The sequence below is a fragment of the Caretta caretta genome, chromosome 15 (assembly GCF_965140235.1).
Source record: "Caretta caretta isolate rCarCar2 chromosome 15, rCarCar1.hap1, whole genome shotgun sequence".
Taxonomy (NCBI): domain Eukaryota; kingdom Metazoa; phylum Chordata; order Testudines; family Cheloniidae; genus Caretta; species Caretta caretta.
Genome location: NC_134220.1, coordinates 1,667,339 through 1,689,825, shown reverse-complemented (window position 1 = coordinate 1,689,825; position 22,487 = coordinate 1,667,339). Strand labels below are relative to the sequence as shown.

Sequence of the window (22,487 nt, the reverse complement as noted above, 5' to 3'; positions counted from 1 at the left end):
TGACCTCACCACTGCCCTTTACTGGCTGAGCAGAAGCTGGGACTCCTGGCTTATTTCCTTCAGTTGGGCTGGTGCTGGTCAGAGCTAGGAAGAGAAAATTCTAACTGCTGGTCTCTCACCTGAGTGGCCTCTAGAGGTAGGGATGAAGCCACTAAAAGAGGCATTTATTTCCCTAATGATCAGCTGGCTGTTGTAGGCAGGTGCTTAACAGCAATGCAAACAGATGCATTTACGTTTGATTTCGCTGACTGACAAGTGCATGTTTGTGTTGCTGTTTTACCTTTATAATAACAATGTAGCCATTAGGGAAATAAAAAAAAAGTCTTTATTTGTAATATTGCTCTGTTCATTCTGGGAATTACTGGGAATTTTTCCCTCCAGTGTTGCTTTCAAATCACCTCCACCATTTTCAAATGTTGTTATAGTCTTCAGTTTTAAATAGCAAGTGTTAGGACAGAATCTATTGGAAAAATACATCCCTGCTGAAAACAAAAAAATCACAGAGAGATTTTCCTATTTTTTTTTCAGTGAGAGTCATTCTGACTCTAAGCCTGTTCAGCCTCTCTGATGTTGTAGGATTCCAGCAAGAGTTATTTTTTCCCTATTTGTTTTTATTTCTTTCCTAAATAAATAATGCATTGCATGTATATTCAAAATATTAATGTACACAGATTTATACAGTACAATATAAACCGGATGTCTGAGTGATATAAAGATAATCTCAAAGTATAAACGCAAATATTAATCATATAGTTCAATTAACAAGAACTAAATTGCCATGACAGTTTGAGTTATAATTGAATTGAAAGGTTTTTTTTAATATGTTTGCCAAATCACTTGAACCAATATATCCTGCAATATTTCGGCCATTTGTTGATTTTCATTTTTGAATAATGAATGTTCTCATCCAGACTTGCTCCCTGCACACACATTCCTTTGGGATGTGGTGACATCCTTGACAGTACTAAAATCACATAATCCACACGTAGTCTTGGGTCCCCATGATAAATCACAACCTAAAATAATCATATTAATACTATTTATCATTGTTTTTCCCTCCCAACTCCTGCATTTTTATTATTATTTCTCAGTTTGACATGTGTTCAGTAGATCCATATATGCAGCCTGTTTTTGAGAAGCACTGAGCACTTGCCGCTATGATTGAAGCCAGTGGGGAGTTGCCAGGTGCTCAGCACCTCTCAGGATCAGGCCAATGGTATCTCTGTTGTATTAATTTACATCTGAGTCAGTTGATTGTTGCATCTTTGCAACCTTTTCCTCTGTCTTGGCTCTAAATCAATAATTCTGTCTTTAATCTCCACTTGTATGAGATGTTGACCATTTTGCTGCTGAGGGGTTATATGTATAGATTGTTGATTCTGAGCTCTGGTGTTTGTTAGTGTATGTCGTTGCAGCTCAGACGTTAAATGGAGGCTGATTTGGAATGTCTCTTGACTTCCTATTGTTGCTGTGTGTTATTATTTGTCTGTCTTATAACAATTGCTACTGTGTGTTCTTTCCAAGCAACGTTCCCCTCAAGAAAGAGAGATGAAGGGCATTTTCATCATGAAATGACTGACGTAGGGAAATGGTGTCCTGTCTTTAATTGGATGATGCCGTATTGTGACTCTTGCATTGAGAGATGAATTAAAATCTAAGTATTTCCTGTACATATCACTTGTAAATCATCTCCTTTTCAGTCATCTGACTCATTTCAGGCACTGTGGCTTGACCATTACATGACCTGCGTACTGTGCAGGAGGAACGTTGAATTTTACACACACTGCAGAGGCATTCAGCATTTGAATCTTTAACAGATGCTCTTTATATCTGAAGTGGTTGTTTTGCCAATTTCATTTTATATGAAGCTTGAAATGATTTATAATCTAAACTAGCGTGAATAATTATTGGGCACACTTTTCAAATAAGAGTAGTATTTTGTGACCTAATTTGAGTAAGAGAACTTCTGGCAGTGGGACAAACTCCTGTCTGAGAAGGGTCCCCAACTGTCCATTGAAATCTCTCTTCAAAAAAATGTTCCTAATGTTAAACTTATTAAATAGGACATTGAGACGTGACTGAAAGGGGGTGCCAGCTGCATCAAATGACTTGCTGGTCTTGGTCCATGCCACAAAAACCACTGATGCAACTGGACCCCTTGTGGACAGCATCAGCTAAGAGGTCAAGGTCTGAATGACTATGAAGAGCAAACTCCCCTCTTGCTGCTATAAGGTGACCCTTGAGGGCAGGGCTGAGGCCCACTGCTGGGAGCTGTAGAGGGGTGTTTGCTGTACTATTATCCAGCTGCTCTGGAGATAAAAGAAGGTAGTTGGTCTTCAGGCCTGCGCCGAACAACAACACTAGCATCACAAAGAAAACCTATGGGGCTGACACACTGGCCAACTGTATTCTCTACTCTCACACAGTGGTTATTTTAGGGGTGTGTGATATTGAATTAAAGTTCAAGAGTGTAGACAGTTTCTATCGCATCTTCAGAGGGAGTCTGTGTGTTGTCACCATCTTAAACATGCAGTGTTCGCGTTTCTTTTCAGTATGGTGATTACGATCCCACTGTTCATCAGCGTGGCTTCCTAGCACAAGAGGAGTTGCTTCCAAAACGGGTAAGGAGTTCAACCAGGCAGAAGCCTAAATTCGTGGCTGGGTCTCTAGGACTTTACTGGCATCTTCTGTGGAATAGCCCTGTAGGACTATCTACAAAAGCCACAACGGTAAATTATTTTCTCTTGATCAAAGCTCCCTTATTGAGGCAAGTTATACAATGTGCTGTGCCCCTTGGCCATAAATAGTCTTCTGGGTAAAGCTGTACCAGCACAGCAGCCTAGTGTAGACACAACTTATACCAGCAGAAGGTATAGAAACACCACCCCCTCACCGAATGACAGTAGCTGTGCCAGCAGAAGCACTCTTCTGTCGGCATAGCTGCATCTACTCTGTGGGATTTGCTGGCATAGCTCTGGGTATGCCTACAGTGCAGTGGGGAGTGAGCCTCCCAGCCTGTGTGGCCAGACTCTTGCTAGCAGGGCTTGAGTTGGAGCGCTAAAAGTAGCAGTGTGGAGATTGTGGCTTGGGCTCTTAAGCCCACATGACGGTTGAGGCTTGAGAGCCTGAGCTCCAGCCCAAGCCACAGCATCCATGCCGCTGTTTTTAGCATGAGCCCCGCTAGCACAAGTCTGTGTCCCCAGGCAGGGAGGACACAGCTCCCTCCCAGCTGCAGTGTAGACGTACTCTCTGTGGCTGGCAGAGCTATGCCAACAGAACTTTGTAGTGTAAACCTGGCCATACTGAATGAGGAAACCTTAATCTGTATCTAAAATATTTTAATAAATATGGAAGTGAATGTTTTCTGCCCACTGGCTTTTGCCAGAATAGCAGCTGCGTTCTGCAGGTGTCCTGGTGTTGGCTATGGAGGTGGTTGGAGGGTGATGTGCTCAGGAAGGCTAACTAAGAGCTGGTTAATTAGAGCGCAGGGTTGAGCTTAGCTTAGTCACAAGGGAGTTGGAAAGGCATCTGAACTGGAGCTCAGATGTTAAGGTTGGGATGGTGTATGTGAGGGGACAAGAAGGGCATTTTGAGGTTGAGGCTCTCTGTTTCTGGCTCATTCATCAGGTGACGAGTCAAAGCCACAGGTAGGACAATGTGAGTTGAGGATTTCTCTGCCTGTCTCTCTCAGGTAATTAACCTGTACCAGATGACTCCAGAAATGTGGGAGGAAAGAATAACAGCCTGGTATGCAGAACATCGAGGCAGGGCAAGGTGAGTGTCTGTTAAGGTAGGCCACTGACTGGTGTAAATTCTCTAGCCCCTCAGTGAGCAAGCAGTCAGAGTGTGAATAGGGTCTCCAAGATCCCTAGCAGGCTATGAGCGAGTTCTGCTAAGAAAGTGCCTCTGGTAGGTTGTGGTGAGGGCTCTGCCAAATTCACAGCCATAAAAAATGCATCACGGTCCATGAAATGTGAACCGCCCCCCACCCCATTAAATCTCATCTTTTGTGTGCTTTTACCCTATACTATACAGATTTCATGGGGGAGACCAGCGTTTCTCAAATTGGGGGTCCTGACCCAAAAGGGAGTTGCAGGGGGGTCACAAGGTTATTTTAGGCAGGGGTCACAGTACTGCCACCCTGACATCTGTGTTGCCTTCAGAGCTGGGTGGTCGGAAAGTGGTGGCTGTTGGCCGGGTTCCCAGCTCTGAAAGCAGTGCCCTGCCAGCAGCAGCACAGAAGTGAGGATGGCATGGTATGGTATCAATACTAATAATGGGGGATTTCATCTATCCCCATATTGACTGGGTACATATCACCTCAAGAAGGGATGCTGAGATAAAGTTTCTTGACACCTTAAATGACTGCTTCTTGGAGCAGCTAGTCCTGGAACCCACAAGAGGAGAGGCAATTCTTGATTTAATCCTAAGTGGAGCACAGGATCAGGTCCAAGAGGTGAATATGGCTGGAACGCTTGGTAATAGCGACCATAATCTAATTAAATTTAACATCCCTGTGGTGGGGAAAACACCACAGTGACACAACAGTGTAGCATTTAATTTCAGAAAGGGGAACTACCCAAAAATGAGGAGGTTAGTGAAACAGAAATTAAAAGGTAAAGCGCCAAAAGTGAAATCCCTGCAAGCTGAGTGGAAACTTTTTAAAGACACCATAATAGAAGCTCAACTTAAATGTATACCACAATTTAAAAAACATAGTAAGAGAACCAAAAAAGAGCCACAGTGATTAAACAACAAAGTAAAAGAAGCAATGAGAGGCAAAAAGGCATCCTAAAAAAAGTGGAAGATAAATCCTAATGAGGAAAATAGAAAAGAGCATAAACTCTGGCAAATCAAGTGTAAAAGTATAATTTGAAAGACCAAAAAAGAATTTGAAGGACAGCTAGCCAAAGACTCCAAAAGTAATAGCAAATTTTTTTTAAATACATCAGAAGCAGAAAGCCTGCTAAACAACCAGTGGCCCCACTGGTTGATCCACTGCTAAAGGAGCAGTCAAAGACGATAAGGCCATTGCGGAGAAACTAAATGAATTCTTCGCATCGGTCTTCACTGTTGAGGATGTGAGAGAGATTCCCACACCTGAGCCATTCTTTTTGGGTGACAGATCTGAGGAACTGTCCTAAATTGAGGTGTCATTAGAGGAGGTTTTGGAACAAATTGAGAGTGAATTTGTGTGGGGGGGTGGAGGGTGAGAAAACCTGGATTTGTGCTGGAAATGGCCCACCTGTTGATCATTTTAGATAAGCTATTACCAGCAGGACAGTGGGGTGGGAGGAGGTATTGTTTCATATTCTCTGTGTGTATATAAAGTCTGCTGCAGTTTCCATGGTAAACATCTGATGAAGTGAGCTGTAGCTCACGAAATGCTCAAATAAATTGGTTAGTCTCTAAGGTGCCACAAGTACTCCTTTTCTTTTTGCGAATACAGACTAACACGGCTGTTCCTCTGAAACCTAAACAGTAATAAGTCTCCAGGACCTGATGGTGTTCACCCAAGAGTTCTGAAGGAACTCAAATGTGAAATTACAGGACTACTAACTGTCATCTGTAACCTATCATTTAAATCAGCTTCTGTACCAACTGGCTGGAGGATAGCTAATGTGACACCAATTTTTAAAGAGGGCTCCAGAGGTGACCCTGGCAACTACAGGCCAGTAAGCCTCACTTCAGTACCGAGCAAATTGGTTGAAACTACTGTAAAGAACAAAATTGTTAGACACATAGATGGACATAATTTGTTGGGAAATAGTCATGTTTTTTGTAAAGGGAAATCATGCCTCACCAATCTACTAGAATTCTTTCAGGGGGTCAACAAGCATGTGGACAAAGGAGATCCAGTGGATATAGTGTATTTAGATTTTCAGAAAGCCTTTGACAAGGTCCCTCACCAAAGGCTCTTAAGCAAAATAAGCAGTCATGGGACAAGAGGGAAGGTTCTCTCATGGATTGGTAACTGGTTAAAAGATAGGAAACAAAGGGTAGGAATAAATGGTCAGTTTTCAGAATGGAGAGAGGTAAATAGTGGTGTCCCCCAGGGATCTGTACTGGGCCTAGTCCTATTTAACATATTCATAAACAATCTGGAAAAAGGGGTAAATAGTGAGGTGGCAAAATTCGCAGATGGTACAAAACTACTCAAGATAGTTAAGTCCCAGGCAGACTGCGAAGAGCTACAAAAGTATCTCACAAAACTGGGTGAATGGGCAACAAAATGGCAGATGAAATTTAATGTTGATAAATGCAAAGTAATGCACATTGGAAAACATAATCCTAACTATACCTATAAAATGATGGGGTCTAAATTAGCTGTTACCACTCAAGAAAGAGATCTTGGAGTCATTGTGGATAGTTCTCTGAAATCATTCACTCAGTGTGCAGCGGCAGTCAAAAAAGCGAACAAAATGTTGGGAATCATCAAGAAAGGGATAGATAATAAGACAGAAAATATCATATTGCCTCTATATAAATCCATGGTACGGTCACACCTTGAATACTGTGTGCAGATGTGGTCTCCCCATCTCAAAAAAGATGTTTTGGAATTGGAAAAGGTTCAGAAAAGGGCAACAAAAATGATTAGGGGTATGGAATGGCTTCCATAGGAGGAGGGATTAATAAGACTGGGACGTTTCAGCTTGGACAAGAGGCTCCTAAGCGGGGATATGATAGAGGTATATAAAATCCTGAGTGGTATAGGGAAAGTAAAGAAGGAAGTGTTATTTACTCCTTCTCATAATACAAGAACAAGGGGCCACCAAATGAAATTAATAGGTAGCAGGTTTAAAACAAACACAAGAAAGTATTTTTTCATGCAACGCACTGTCAACCTCTGGAACTCCTTGCCAGGGGGTGTTGTGAAGGCCGATACTATAACGGAGTTCAAAAGGGAGCTAGATAGATTCATGTAGGATAGGTCCATCAATGGCTATTAGCTATAATGGGCAGGAATGGTGTCCCGAGCCTCTGTTTGTCAGAAGGTGGGATTGGGTGACAGGGCATGGATCACTTTATGATAACCTGTCTGTTCATTCCTTTTGGGGCACCTGCCATTGGCCACTGTCAGAGGACAGAATACTGGGCTTGATGGACTTTTGGTCTGACCCAGTATGGCCGTTCTTATGTACTTCTGTGCAGCTGCTTTCCGAGCTGGGTGGCTAGAGAGTGGTGGCTGCTGACTGAAGACTCAGTTCTCTAGGCAGCAGCACAGAACTAAGGGTGGCAGTGGCATACCATAGCATACCATCCTTACTTCTGTGCCACTGCTGGTGATGGTGCTGCCTTCAGAGCTGGGCTCCTGGCCAGCAGCCGCCACTCTCTAGCCACCCAGTTCAGCAGCAGTGCAGAAGTAAGGGTAGAAGTACCGCAACCCCCCCTGCAATAACTTCGAGACACCCCCGCAACTCCTTTTTGGGTCAGGACCCCTATAATTCCAACACCATGAAATTTCAGATTTAAATAGCTGAAATCATTAAATTTATTATTTTTAAAATGCTATGATCGTGAATTTGACCAAAATGGACCGTGAATTTGGTAGGGCTCTAGTCATGCTGGATACTGAAAAGGAAGAGACTATGGAAGAGTGACCTGAGTTACAAATACTGTATTTTGGGGAGGGCGGAAACATGAACAGTGGTGGTTTGGATCAGCCCTTTAGACTAGAAGTCAGTTTTGCAAGGCAGCCTCCCTCTCTCTCTAGGCTGCCAGCACAGTGGTGATAATGCTTACAACAAAGAATGGGTCTACGCAGTTTTTTGTGTGTAATACAACTATCTCAGCTAGGAGATTTTTCTACCAAAATCATTAAATCAGTACAGCCCCTAGTGTGGATGCAGTTATATCACTATAAGTGATCATATTCTATGATTCTTCTTCGAGTGCTTGTTCGTGTGTGCACACGCACATGCATGTTGGCCAGAAGATTTTTCCCTTAGCAGCATCCGTTGGGTCGGCTTGGGCGACTCTTGGAGTAGCGTCCTCATGGCGCCTAATGTATAGCCCTGCCGACCCGCCACCCCTTCAGTTCCTTCTTACCGCCAGTGACGGTGGCTGGAACTTCTCTTGGCTCTTGCTTAGCAAGTTTCTTCTCTGTTCCGTTGTATATAGTTAGTTATTAGTAGTGTTCAAGTTAATAGTTTAGTATAGTGTAGTGTTTGTTGGGGGTTCCCCCCTCACTCCGGCCCCGGTGCCGTGGCATGCCGCAGTCCCCAGGTTTCAAGAACTGTGTGGCCTGCGCCAAGCGCATGCCAAAAAGCAACCCGCACTCGTCATGTCTACAATGCCTGGGGGAGACCCATCAGGAAGATAATTGTAAGATCTGCTGCGAGTTCTGCCCGAGAATGCTTAAAGAAAGGGAACAGCGGCTCAAGCTGATCCTCATGGAGTCAGACCTATGCTTCCACTCTGACCTGGGCTCGAGAGACCCAACCCCTACAGCGTCGTCTTTGACGCAAAGCACCCCGACGCCGTTGGCAAGTTCGGTGCCGAGGAAGGATTCCTTCAGGGACGCTTGGCACTGCTATGGCTCCTCACGGGGCCTGTCTGACAGTAGGCACCGGTGCCTCAAAAGAAGAAAAAGCCGGATGACCGTTCTCCTCCAGCTAAGCCACGAATGTGCGACCCCAGAGCCTACCCGCTTCCTGAGCTCTCGACGTTCGAGGCATCGAGGATCAGCTCCTCCGTGGTCTTCAGTGTCTGAGACCTCGGAGTCGGAGTCCAACTCCTATTGCTTGGGTAGGAGCAGAAGTCATAGAGCGAGGTCAGGTAGAGACAGAAGGGAGCATCAGGCATATGAGGTGGCAGAACCCGCCTCAGAGGCCCTTCTGGACCCCCGGGCTTATTACCAGGGCCAGGGAGGAACCCAGGGCCCACGCTCAGCAACATCTTTGGTGGCCTCCACCACTTTTGTAGCGCCTTCCACTGCACATCTGCCCTTGGCGCCTGCAGTCCTGACGCCTTTTCCTCCGGCCCCGTTGTCGACTCCAGCACCGTGCTCAGCTCTGACTTTGGCACCAGCCTTCATGGCGTCTTCGCACCCGTCTCCCATGCCTGAACCATTGTTGACATCGGCCTTGATGCAGGCACCTACGGCCCAGGTACCTACGGCCCTGATGTCGGCACCGGGCCCCCCGACCCCAGCGGCTCCTGTGAGTGTGCCAACGCAACTCCCTCTGGTGAGACTGATGCCAACACCGGTTACGATGCCTATGGCCCTGGCACTGTCATCAGTACCGCTTCCTCCACTGCTGCCCTGGGAGTCACATGACCCCTCTGGGACAGATGGTAGGGAGCTTCCACTACCAGCACACACTTCCCCCTCCTCGTCGCCGGACGAAGTGTTGGCAGGGACAGCCATAACTCCTGCGTTAGAGGACAACAGAGTCCTACAGCAGTTACGCTGCAGGGCTGCCCAGGATCTGGGCATCAAGGCTGAGGAGGTGGTAGAGGAGGCAGATCCCATGGTGGACATCCTCGCACCCTCAGGACCTTCACGGGTAGCATTGCCCCTCATAAAGATGGTTGTGGACACCACCAAGACCCTGTGGCAGACGCCATCCCTGCCACCCACTGCCAAATGTAATGAGCGGCGGTATTTTGTGCCCTCCAGAGGCTTTGAGCATTTCTACTCCCACCTGCCTCTGGACTCGCTGGTGGTCGATGTGGCTAACCAGCGGGAGAGACGGGTTTCCAAGGTCCTTCCCCAAAGAATAGGGACTCTAAATGCCTAGAGCTTGTGAGTAGGAAGATCTGCTCCACTGGTGGTTTGCAGCTCCGTATTGCTAACCAACAGGACATTGTGAGCAGGTACCCTTTTAACACCTGTGCAGCAATGGCAAAATTCACGGAGCTCGTCCCTTCGGATTCTTGGTCGGAGTTCACCGCCTTGGTGGAAGAAGGGAAATTAGTCTCCTGGGCTGCCTTGCAGGCAGCTTCAGATGCTGCAGACGCTGCCACAAGAGTCATGGCAACAGGGGTGGCTGTGATACGGGGCCTGGCTGCAAGTCTCAGGGTTGCCCTATGAGGTCCAGAAAACCATTCAGGACCTCCCATTTGAGGGAGGGACTCCGTTTTCAGAGAAGACAGACAAACGGCTCCACAGCCAAAAAGACTCCTGAGCCGCTCTCCGATCTTGGCTTGCGTACCCCCGCCACACAGTGGAGACATTTCCACCTGCAACCTCCTCAAAGGTTCCAGCAGCAGAACTGCCAGGACAGTTCTCAGAGGAGGAACCGGAGCGGCAGGAGGAGGCAACACCTCTCTGCTAATCAAGGCCAACCCAAACCGCCCTCTGGCCCTAAACCGGCCTTTTGAAGGTGCAGTCGAGGACGGTACACCAGATCAGAGACTGGATCTTACCTTTTCCTCCCGACTGTCCCCTTTCTACCGTGCATGGTCCTGTATAACCTCAGACTGCTGGGTGCTTCTCACGGTAGAGAAGGGATACTCCATCCAACTCTGTGCCCTCCCGCCCTTCCACCGCCCTTCCCTGTCCCTCTTCAGGGACCCTTCTCATGAGCAACTTCTCATTCAGGAGGTGCTGTCGCTCCTAGTGGAGGAGGTTCCACTGGAGCCACAGGGGTGAGGGCTTCAATTCCCTCTATTTCCTAATACTGAAGGCCAAAGGTGGCCTCAGGCCTATCCTGGACCTGCGCGACCTCAACAAGTTCATGAGGGCCAGGTTCCGCATAGTTTCCCTGGCCTCCATTATCCCTTCACTGGATCCAGCAGACTGGTATGCTGCCCTCGACTTGAAGGATGAGTATTTTCACATAGCAATCTCATACAACCACAGAAAGTTCCTCAGGTTTGTGGTAAATGGTTCCCATTACCAATTTACTGTCCTCCCGTTCAGCCTGTCAGCAGCACCTCAAGTATTCACCAAGTGCATGGCAGTCGTTGCCGCCTTTCTGCGGAGACATCAGGAACAGGTGTTTCATTACCTTGGAAAGGCCGCTCCAGGGCTCAGGTGGAAGCTCATCAGAGCCACCTTCAAGAATCTGGGACTGCTACTGAACGAAGCCAAATAGACTCTGTCCCGAGTTCATAGGGGCGGTACTGGACTCAACTCAAGCCAGAACATTCCTCCCACAGGTGAGATTCCAGGCCCTCAACACCATGATCCAGGGACTCATGCAGTTCCCTACTACCACTGCAAGAAATTTCCTGAAACTTCTCGGGCACATGGTAGCCTGTACATATGTGGTACAACACGCCAGACTCAGGCTTTGGCCGCTTCAGTCGTGGCTTGCGTCAGTGTACAGACCTGCCAGGGACAGCTTGGACAGGATTGTGACCTTGCCTTGCCCTATCCTCGACTTGCTCCTGTGGTGGACGGATGTTCAGCAGGTGTGCTCAGGAGTTCCCTTTGCTGCCCATAGCCATCCCTAGTGCTGGTGACGGATGCATCAGCTTTGGGATGGGGAGCCCATCTGTGGGACCACAGGACTCCAGGCCTCTGGTCACAGACAGATCTCAGTCTTCATAACAATGTCAGGGAGCTCAGGGCGGTACGCCTAGCATGTCAGTCATTCTGCCCTTATCTAGCAGTTCGATGTGTATCGGTCATGATGGACAATACGACTGCGATGTTCTATATCAACAAATGGGTGCACACTCCTCTCCCCTGTGCCAGGAAGCCCTCAGGCTATGGGACTTTTGTACAGAACACTCATTCGATCTTCAAGCGTCGTACCTTCCCGGGGTCCAGAACGAGCTGGAGGACCGCCTCAGCAGGTCCTTTCACAGCCACGAGTGGTCTCTTCGCCCAGACGTCGCATGTTCGGTCTTCCAGAGGTGGGGCTGTCCCCTGATCGACCTCTTCGACACGTGACACAGCAGGAAGTGTCAGCAGTTCTGCTCCTTCAGACTCACAGTCCGGGCTCCACAGCGGATGCATTCCTCCTCTATTGTGGGGGACCTCTTCTGTACGCCTTCCCGCCCATACCGCTCATCCACAAGGTCCTGCTCAAGATCCGCAGAGACCGGGCTTGGGTCATTCTCATAGCACCCGCCTAGCATTGGTACATGTCTCTCTTAGACATGTCAGTGGGAGCCCCGATTACCTTGCCGCTCTTCCCGGACCTTATCACTCAAGTTCATGGGCGTCTCCAGCACCTGAACCTGCAGTCGCTCCATCTCACAGCATGGAGGCTCCATGGCTGAATCTGTTCGTGCTCTCCTGTTCAGAACAAGTCAGACAGGTTCTTCGTGGCAGTAGGAAACCCTCCACTCGGGCCATGTGCCTGGCCAAGTGGAAGAGATTTTCAATCTGGTCAGCTCAGCGCGACTTGCCCCCGGCACTAGCCTCAGTGCCCCAGGTTTTGGATTATCTTCTCCACTTGAAGCAGGAAGGTCTCTCCTTCTCCTCTATAAGAGTGCACCTGGCTGCCATCTCGGCTTTCCATCTGGGGGTACAGGGCCATTTGGTTTTTCTAACCCTCTGGTCAGTCGCTTCCTGAAGGGCCTCAACAGGTTACACCCCCACGTTTGCCAACCAGTTCCTGCTTGGGACCTTAACTTGGCCCTTGCTAGGCTCATGGGGCATCCCTTTTGAGCCTCTAGCAACATGCTCCCTGCTCTACCTTTCTTACAAGGTCACGTTCCTGGTGGTGATAACTTCAGCCTGGAGGGTGTCTGAGCTCAGGGCTCTAACGTCGGAGCTGCCCTACACCATATTTTTTAAGGACAAGGTTCAGCTCAGACCCCATCCAGTCTTCCTCCCGAAGGTTGTGTCGCAGTTCCACATCAACCAGGACATTTTCCTCCCAGTTTTCTACCCTAAACCTCATGTGAATAAGAGGGAGCAGAGGCTCCACACTCTCGACGTCCGCAGAGCACTGGCTTTTTACATCGAGAGGATGAAACCGTTCAGGAAGTCAGTACAGCTCTTTGTAGCAGTAGTGGACAGGATGAAGGGTCAGCCTATTTCGACCCAGCGCATTTCATCATGGATTATGGCCTGCATTACAGAGTGCTACAGTCTAGCAGGGATTCCGATAATGGCGCAGTCTACAAGGGCGCAAGCTTCATCAACAGCTTTCCTGGTTCAAGTCCCCACCCAGGAAATCTTCAGGGCGGTGACGTGGTCATCCATACACACTTTTGCTGCGCGCTATGTGGTTACTAGGCAAGCCAGAGATGATGCGGCCTTTGGTAGAGCAGTACTCTAATCAGTGGACAGCTCTGACCACACTTTTTCTAAAATTGCTTGGGAGTCACCCGATTAGAATCGACATGAACAAGCACTCGAAGAAGAAAAAATTGTTACTCACCTTTCGTAACTGTTGTTCTTCGAGATGTGTTGTTCATGTCCATTCCAATACCCACCCTCTTACCCCTCTGTCGGAGTAGCTGGCAAGAAGGATCTGAAGGGGTGGTGGGTCGGCAAGGCTATATATTAGGCTCCATGAGGGCATGACTCCAAGGGGCGCCCAGGCCGACCCGACGGATGCTGCTAAGGGAAAGATCTTCCGGCCAACATGCATTTGCGCACGCACACACCTGATTGGAATGGACATGAAGAACACATCTCGAAGAACAACAGTTACGAAAGGTGAGTAACCGTTTTTTCTATATCACTATAAGGCACGTACATAGCAATATAGCTTATACCCCTTCCCCTACAGCAGAGGTACCCACATCTGGCCCGCAGGACCGTCCTGCCCAGTCCCTGAGCTCCTGGACAGGGAGGCTAGCCCCCGGCCCCTCCCCTGCTATCCTCCCTCCCCTGCAGCCTCAGCGCGTCGCACTGCCAGCGCTCTGGCCTGCCGCTCCTGCCAGGCAGCATGGGCAGTGTGGCTGGCTTCGGTGGGGCTGCGAGCTCCTGCTGATCTGAGCAACATGGTAAGGGGGCGGGGAGCGGGGGGTTTGGATAAAGGGCAGGGAGCAGGGGACGGTTGGATAGGCGTTGGAGTTCCGGTGGATGGGTCGGGGCAGACAGGAAGCAGGGGGAGATTGGATGGGGCGGAGGTTTGGGGGGGCGGGGGCACAGTCCAGGGATGGGGAACAGGGGTGGCTGGATAGGCATGGGAGTCCCGGGGGGGCCTGTCTGGGGCAGGGGTGTGGATAGGGGTCGGGGCAGTCAGGGGACAGGGAGTGGGGAGGGTGGGGTCCTGGGGGGCGGTTAGGGGTGGGGGTCCCAGGAGGGGGTGGTCAGGGGACAAGTAGCAGGGGGGGTTGGATGGGTCGGCGGTTTTGAGGGGGGCAGTAAGGGGGCAGGAAGTGGGAGGGGGCGGATAGGGAGTCGGGGGCCAGGCTGTTTGGGGAGGCACAGCATTCCCTACCCGGCCCTCCGTACAGTTTCGCAACGCCGATGTGGCCCTTGGGCCAAAAAGTTTGCCCACCCGTGCCCTACAGGAATAAGCTATACCAGCATACGCACCATTATATCAGTAGAACTGTAGCAAAGCAAGAGTGTTTCATAGAATCATAGAATATCAAGGTTGGAAGGGACATCAGGAGGTCATCTAGTCCAACCCCCTGCTCAAAGCAGGACCAATCCCAACTAAATCACGGTTTGTACCATTTTAGTTATGAGTATGGCTAATGTGGTACAATTTTGTATGTAGACAAGTCCTAAATGAGCAGTTGGAGAGAGCTTTTACCACTCCTGGTGCCCTCTGCTGGCCAGTCATAATAGTATGTTAATGGGATTCCAGTGGGAGGCTTTGGAATACCACTGCAGCAGGGCCATGCATGTGGTAGGGCATCGCAGCACTCCTGCTGCTGACCCAGTGAAATGATGGCTGAGATGGGAGTGATGCTCAGTGGGCAGGAGAGAGAAATAGGAGTCTAAGTGAGTGAAATCTCACAAATCCAATGATTCCTTGTACCTCAAGCTAGTATGGGTAGTTATACCCTTACTGGACAATACACTCCTCCTTGGGGATGAGCACAAAGCAAGAGATATCTGAAACCATAGCCACACAAACTGAGTCTGTTCAGGGGATTGGGGTAGAGACAAGGCTTGAAACATTGCATCCTCTGTGCTGTTATTAATAGACATTAGGATGCAGGTAAGCTGCAAACTGGGATTTTCTGGGGATCTTGATCGATCTTGCTGGTAAGCAGAGACTTGACCCTTGCAATAGAGAAGTCCTGGCTCGAGTGCACTGCATGCCTGTAAGGCTTAGAAGGTGTCTGTTTCCCCCTCTCTCTTCCTGTCTGTAACTTTGGCCTGTATTTACCTGACAGAGATGAAGCTGAAATGGAATATTTGAAGATCGCTCAGGACTTGGAGATGTATGGAGTAAACTACTTTGCGATTAGGGTGAGTTCAGAGTTTGGGTCATGTTTTCAAAGCATCTTGAGTCCATTGTGTTTCTGGGGCAGGGGAAGAGGTATGTGAGAGGAATAGTCCTCGCGTTAAAGGTCCCCTCACCAACTTGCCTTGAGATGACTGTGTGAAACTCAAAGCTGGCTGCACTCCTGCAGTATTTTACCTATGGGCGGGGAGAGGGGACGGGGAAGGCAGTGGATAAGCTGCTGCCAGAAGCCTCCCAAGAGAATGAGTGAATGAATGAGTTACCACTGCGGTGCACGGTGCCTGGCGCTTGGGAAGCAGGATCCCCTCTGGCATAGTTGGTGCTGCAACTCTGGTCAGGGCTGGATGAAACTAGTAGAATGTAACCATTTGTGTCAGATCCTCCTCAAATCTTCTGGCTTCAAATGGAAATGGTTTGTTTTGCTCTGTTCTTCCCTCCTGTAGAATAAGAAGGGCACCGAGCTGTTGCTTGGGGTTGATGCACTGGGGCTTCACATCTACGACCCAGAAAACAGGCTGACCCCCAAAATCTCTTTTCCGTGGAACGAGATTCGGAATATCTCTTACAGTGATAAGGAGGTAGGGCACCTTTATCCTATGTACAAATACCAATAGGAATGTAATAACAAATCAGAGGGACTTCTCTTCTCTCCCGCTTCACTTGCATTTGCTCTCACAGTCTCAGCCAAAGCTATCTCAGTCTTTCCTATAGAACCCTTCATTCCCAGGCTTTTGTACGGTTTTGAAAGCAAGTGTTCAAGAGCTCAGCCCAGGGGCTATTTTTTTTATTTGCTATTTTTAGAGCCTTCTGTTTAACTATTTTAAGAAGAAAATTACCCCTAGTGTGCTCAGCCCAGCCAGCTGAAAGCTCAGAAAATGAGAATCTTGTCTTACTGTGACTATGCCCTGGCATCGTGAAGTATAATTAAATGCATTCCTGGTAAGAAGAGCTTTTGGCTCTCACTGCTTCGTTATATTACTCTGAGCGTCCAAACTTCCAGAATGCCAGGCTCAGTGCAGCAGATTGAATCTTTTCTTAGGTGTCAAGTAGTGTAGGCCCAACATCTGTGGCTGATTTTGATTAAACTGTTTATGTGAATAGGAGTGGCTTCTTGAGTAGTTGTGATCCCAACACCGCTAAGACTAGGATAAGGAGGTAAAATTGGCTACAGAAAGTGAAAATGACCAATTCCCTGGGCAGTCTGAGGGAATTGCACAAAGGAAATTAGCTACATTCATGATAGGTAAACAAATTAGCTGTTTAGTTTCTGTTTTATTTTTAATTTAAACATGATATTTGATGAGGGCAAAAAGCAAACGATTCTCACTTCAGTTGAGCTTATGCTTGTTTTTCTTAAGTGATTCATGCACAATTTAATCCCCCCCTTTGTTTAGGAATTAAAACGAAAGCTCTCCATAACTTAGAGCACCAGCCCAAGCACGGCAGGCTTTCTTCTCCTACGACTCTTTTCTGCCCACACCCAGGTCCGTGCAGCGAGAGCTCCCTGTTCATGCGTTACTCTAGGACTTTGCGGGCTGAAGCAGCTGCAAGTAGGCCTTGACACAATAGACTGTAATAGAAGATGACAGTGCCTCCTCCAGGAGAAAGATCTATCATCTTCTATCATGTCAGTAATCCTTGACCTGCTTTAATCTTTATGCAGTGATCTTGTGAAGTATCGTTTTGTTAACTGTGAGTCCCCATCCATTCAGCTTATGATATGGGCCCCCAGCACCATGATCCTTGAACCCCCATCCCTGGCAGTACAACCAGTACTGTATGACCTGAAGCTGGAGTGGGCTGATTGTAGTTGGGAAGTACTTTGAATGCAGTAAGCACCAAGGAGGGGATGAAATTGTTTAGGGTGGCACAAGATTGTGTAAATACACTTAGGAGTAACAGGATAACATTTTAGACTGCAGAATAGTCTCCCAAGGGAAGTGGGACATAAGGCCTGTAACATAAAGTTAAGTTTGGCCAAAGTCCTGGAGAATAGACTGTATGGAGCAATCACATACTGGCTCTCAGGGTTGGGGGAAATAGGCTAGAGGCATGGATGGAATATAACTGGCTCGGAAGGATTAGATATGTAATTGGTAAATGTCAGTTTCACCGCATACACACAAACCAATTAAAAACTATTTCCGTCGATGATGATCAAAATGTACAGATAGGCAAAGTAAGAATAATGCTGCTTGAGAACTTCTTAGAGTTTGATTTTAAGGATATTTATTTTGTATATTTTGCCATGTGCTGTTGACAATTTGTGTTTTAATGATCAGAAAGATAAAGATTTATAAATCTCAACATCTATTGAGATTAAATTATTATTGTCTGACCCCCTGTTTTCTGAACCTCCCGGTTTCCTGCAGCTGTGAAAATTTAAATTGATAAATGAATGTTCAAAGTTATAAAAAAATTAAAATCCAGTTCTGCCAAGCCTAAATAGAACTGTTTCTTTCCATCTCTGCTTTCTATAATTAAGCACCAACCCACTGGGCAGTTCAAACTAGTTCTTCTACTCTGATGGGCCACAATTGTTTTTAATCCTCCCTGTTCCTAGTTCCCCATATCCTGCTAGACAGAAGCACCTTGCCTTTGGTTGTAAGGGTGGGTATACAACCCCATCCAAGACCTGTGAGCTGGTCATCAGAGAGCACTCGCTGAGCAGACAGGAATCACTCTCTCCTCTTGCAGCTTAAGGACATTGCTTCTGGGAGGCACTTGAGCTTTCCTGATGGGGGAACAGCAGTTCTTGATTGCTTTTTGATCCTAGCTGGCCTGCTTGGAAGGAAGCCATGAGGACTGCTCTCAGGCTTGTTTATCTGGCACTCCATTTACCTGCTCTTAGCCAGCATGCTGTGTAATTCTTCTGCTACCCTGTTTTGTTCTAGGCTGTGAGTTTGATAACTCTTTTCTTTTTCTCTCCTTTCAGTTTACAATTAAGCCATTGGACAAAAAGATCGATGTCTTTAAATTCAATTCATCAAAGCTGCGTGTGAATAAGCTGGTAAGTTCGAAGGCACAGTGATTTTATTGTCTGTAGCTTGAGGAAGCTTCTGTAGGCAATGTGAGGGAATGTTCTTTCAGGGTTTTCCTTATTCACACATCTTGGCTACTGTCAGAGGTAGCACACTTGACTTGAGGGACTGCACGTCTGATCCAACGTTTTGGATCCAATCAAGAATTTATAGCCTCTGAGAAAGGGTGGGGGGAAGAGTCAAGCTCCTTCATGGAATTTCTCCCCATCTCTTCCACTGATCTCTTTTTTTGAGCCTTCTGGTTACATCTGACCTGCGCTGTAAATACAAAATTCTTCTCATCTCCCTCGTTCCCCAAATGTCCTTTTTGCTTCTCCTGGGCTTCCCCTTGCTGCTCTGCTGATGTATTTCAGGATGATCACAGTGTCTAATAGAAAACACTAACTGGTCTGTGCTCACTCAGTACTCAGCCTCTATCGGGACACATCACTTGAGTCGTGACAAGTGGTTGTCTGAAGAGAAGAGACTAACTCATATCCATTGTATTCATGTACTTATGGCCATTTATGCAAGGTGGAAAAAAGTCACTCACTTTAGACATTATTGTCTGTTTTGACTGTAAAGTTTACAGCCAGAAAACCACGTAATAAATCTAGAGCCAGATTTTCAAAATTGGTCGGTAGCCAGCAGCGCTTCTTGAGGCATCCTGACTAGTGACCAGACTTTCAACAGCACTCTGCATCAGGAGAACAATAAGAGCTGCTGGCTCTTGAAAATCTGACCCAGAATCTGTAATACCTATTACTCAGCTGTACTCTCTAGAGGAGAGTACAGTATATTTTGGGTTCTTTTGGGGGTAGGCAGAGGGATTTCTGTCCTGACTCTGCCAACATAGTCTGCCCTGTACCTACTGTAGACTCAGGAAAGGTACTGTTACCTTACCAAGGCAGGGCCTAATCCTTGGGCCTTATACTTATTGTACTCTCCTCAGTCTCACACTGATGTAACTTCACTGTACTCTAGTCCTGATTTATGCCAGCACAAGTGAGGTCTGAATCAGGCCCTTAGAGATGAGTCTGAGGGAGACTGTAGTTTTCACCTACCCCTTAGCTTTTTCCTACCATTCTTCCCACCAACTCAGTTTCAGATCATTCTCCTCTGCCCCTAAGGGCTAGAATCAACTACATTGCTCCACAAGTCATGCAGCAGGCATGGCTGAAGGCCTCCAGCGAGGCTGTGGTTCTGCTCCAGACTGGTTGGTGTAAGTGGGTTGAATGCTGTGCATCGGGTAGCCTTTCTGTCTTTTCATCTCCCCTCCTTCCCGAGAGTGAAGATATGTTTCTTATGGTACCTCATCCCATAGTGCTCCTTTAACCTGGAGGGGCATTTTGATCCAGCTCATAGGAAAATGCACTGGGATTTAGAAGACCCGGGTTCCATTTCTGAGAGTAACTCACTTTACCTTTCTGTGCCTTGATTTCCCCATCTGTAGAATGGGGATAATGATACTTTGTAAAGTGCTTTCAGATCCATGGATGAAGGTGCTATATGAGCACTAAGTATTAATAACTCTGGTCTATGTGCTGGCAGTACAGATCATGTCATTTAAGTATGTATGTGTTAATTTCTTTCCTTTCTTTCCCCTTATTTTTGGCTGGAACAGATTCTTCAGCTCTGTATTGGAAACCACGATCTATTCATGAGGAGGAGGAAGGCAGACTCGTTGGAGGTCCAGCAGATGAAAGCACAAGCCAGGGAGGAGAAGGCCAGAAAGCAGGTGAGAGAGACCTTGTAATACAACCCAGATGTGAGCTAAAATCAGAAATATAAATATACCAGGAGGGAACAGAATAGCACAAAGCACCAGGTGTGCAAGGCAGGCCCTGCTGAGCAGCTCATCTAGTAGCCTGTCCCGTTACTACATGTAGTTCTTACACTTCGGTATGTGGGCTGATGGCAGAATGGCTGACAAGTCACCAGACTACAGGCTCGGAGGTATAAGTAGATGGGGAAAAGGATAACCTGTGCGCATGGTACATATGTTTGCATCCATCCCTACCTAGCCCTGTTGCAGGGAAGTTGTAGTGTCTTGGGGAAGTTGATTGTAATTAAGGCAGGAGTTGTGCTTTGCCATTGCTTTGTGCTCTCATTTTCTAATTAGATGGTGATGGAATGCATGCTGACATTTCAGGGCATGCAGCCTGCATGCTGATTTAGTCCTGGCCTCTATCCGCCATAGGTCAGGCGGCAGGAACAACACATCGCAGGCACCAGCTTGTAGCCAATGAGAATATATCAGCAAATTGGATTGTATGAATCATTGTTTTCTGTTCATAGACCTTTTCTACTCACTGAAACCCACACAGCTAATCTGAGTGCTGCTGCTTAGAATATAAATGTTTGTTTCTGGATAAGCCACTAGATAGCAGCAGTATCAGCAAGCTGTACCAAGAGACTTTAAACGCAGATGTACTGCTCTTGGATTCAGACATGTCTACTGGGATTTATTGCAAAGGATTGGGGGTTAGAACTGAGTACCTTGCCCCGCCTTCTACTATGCTCTGGAGTGCCATGCAGGAGACCTGTGTCCAGTTCTCCTTTCAAGGGCAGCACCCTCGTCTTTGGTTGGGAGGAGAGAATGCTTGCATCTAACCTCTGTGCCTCTGGCCAGTATAGGAATGGTGCTGGCAGACTAAAAGGAGCCCCAGGCAATCCTCCTTGAGGTTGAGGATGATGAGTAACCTGGAATCTTCAGGAATTAGTGGGGAAGGGGGCAGCGTTTGGAATTTGATGGGCTCCTTGAGGGATATGGAGGATCTGTCTGAATGAAGCCAGGAAGAACTGAGAAGCCTTGGGTGACTGCCTGGTAGGGATTCAGGGGCTTGGGAAGAGTTACCAGGGAAGTGACCACCTGGCTCTGGAGGTGGGGGGTGGGTACATGTTTATCACTGACTTTGAGATGAAATGGGTAGAGCTTTTGCAAGTGGGCCCAGAGGAGGAGGAATAATACCTGGCTTATAGCTAGTGCTTTTAATCCATAGATCTCAAGGTGCTTTGCAGAGGAGGTCAGGCTCACGATCTCGTTTTACAGAGGGAAAGTGACTTGCCCTAGGCCACCCAGCAGGCGTGTTAATTAAACCCAGGTCACCTTAGGCACAGTCCAGTGCCCTCGCCACCAGGCTATATAAGAAATGTGGAGATTTGCCGCCTTCCCTTGGATTAACCCCCTTTATTGTATCTCGCTGCCTACACTCTAGGGTTACTGTGTGAACTGGCTCCGAGCAGTTTGCTCACATCATGAACCCTGAATGGGATCCTGATCATAACAAGTGGTGATTGATGAAGGGTACCTTTAGTAGAGAGAAGCACCACTGTTAAAGCAATGGGTGTCCTGCTTTCAGAACACAGCCAGTGCCTGAGGATAACAGGGAGATGGCTTGCTTCCTTGTTCGGCTCATTAAACTCAGTATGTGGCCTGAGTAATGCAGTGATCTATACGTGTAACCAAGGTACTGTATTTATAATGGGCCCATCACTGTGCGATCTGAGTGCTAAGAGGTGGTGAATTGACTGGTTTTGCAGTTCCCTTCCACCGCTTGGTTAGCGAAGGGCACAAGTTGTACAGTGTGCAGCTGCTGCCTAAACTACTGACTGCCGGGTGCTTTCAGGGGAAGTACAGGTCCTGCACATTCTCCTGGGAGCAGGTGGAAGGGATTCCGCTAGATTAGGTTGTATCAGAGAGGACCTTACTGGCTCTTTCTCACGTGTACCGTGACTACTTGTACACAGTGAGAGGAGGTAGCTTGACGTGTATCGGAATCTTACTGTTGGTAAGCATACACTTTCTGGCCTACCCATTAAATGAATAGAATGGGGAAGAACTTCCAGTGCATTAGGTTTTAGCTGCTATTGTATCTGATGGGAAAATAACAAAGGTCCCTGTTTGAATTTGCGGTTTACAGTGCTTGTCATCCTGGGATCACAAAGTGTTTCACACACATTAATAGGCCTGTCCCCTTTTGGTAGTGAAATATCCCTAGTTGACAAATGGGTAAGTTGAAGCAGAAGGAGGAGATCATACTCATCCGAGTGCTCTCTGACCCGCAGACAACATTCCCATCCTGTCCGTGAAATGCACCATACCTCGTGAAATGCACCATACCTAGGGAATTGTAACATGGTTGGTCGGAGGCCCCGTCCAGTGTAGGACGAGTGTGTGCCGTCTCTC

General features: G+C 47.5%; 1 protein-coding gene across 10 annotated transcripts in view; it reads left to right on the top strand.

The window, feature by feature from the left end:
- Positions 1-22,487, top strand: part of NF2 (NF2, moesin-ezrin-radixin like (MERLIN) tumor suppressor) — a 104,631-nt gene that overhangs the window by 38,261 nt on the left and 43,883 nt on the right. For all 10 annotated transcript variants that reach the window (XM_075120159.1, XM_048821279.2, XM_048821282.2 and 7 more), the window contains exons 5-10: positions 2,553-2,621; positions 3,692-3,774; positions 15,208-15,283; positions 15,722-15,856; positions 18,214-18,288; positions 19,923-20,036. In XM_075120159.1, coding sequence (XP_074976260.1) covers positions 2,553-2,621; positions 3,692-3,774; positions 15,208-15,283; positions 15,722-15,856; positions 18,214-18,288; positions 19,923-20,036 — 552 coding nt within the window. The remainder of the gene's footprint in view (positions 1-2,552; positions 2,622-3,691; positions 3,775-15,207; positions 15,284-15,721; positions 15,857-18,213; positions 18,289-19,922; positions 20,037-22,487) is intronic.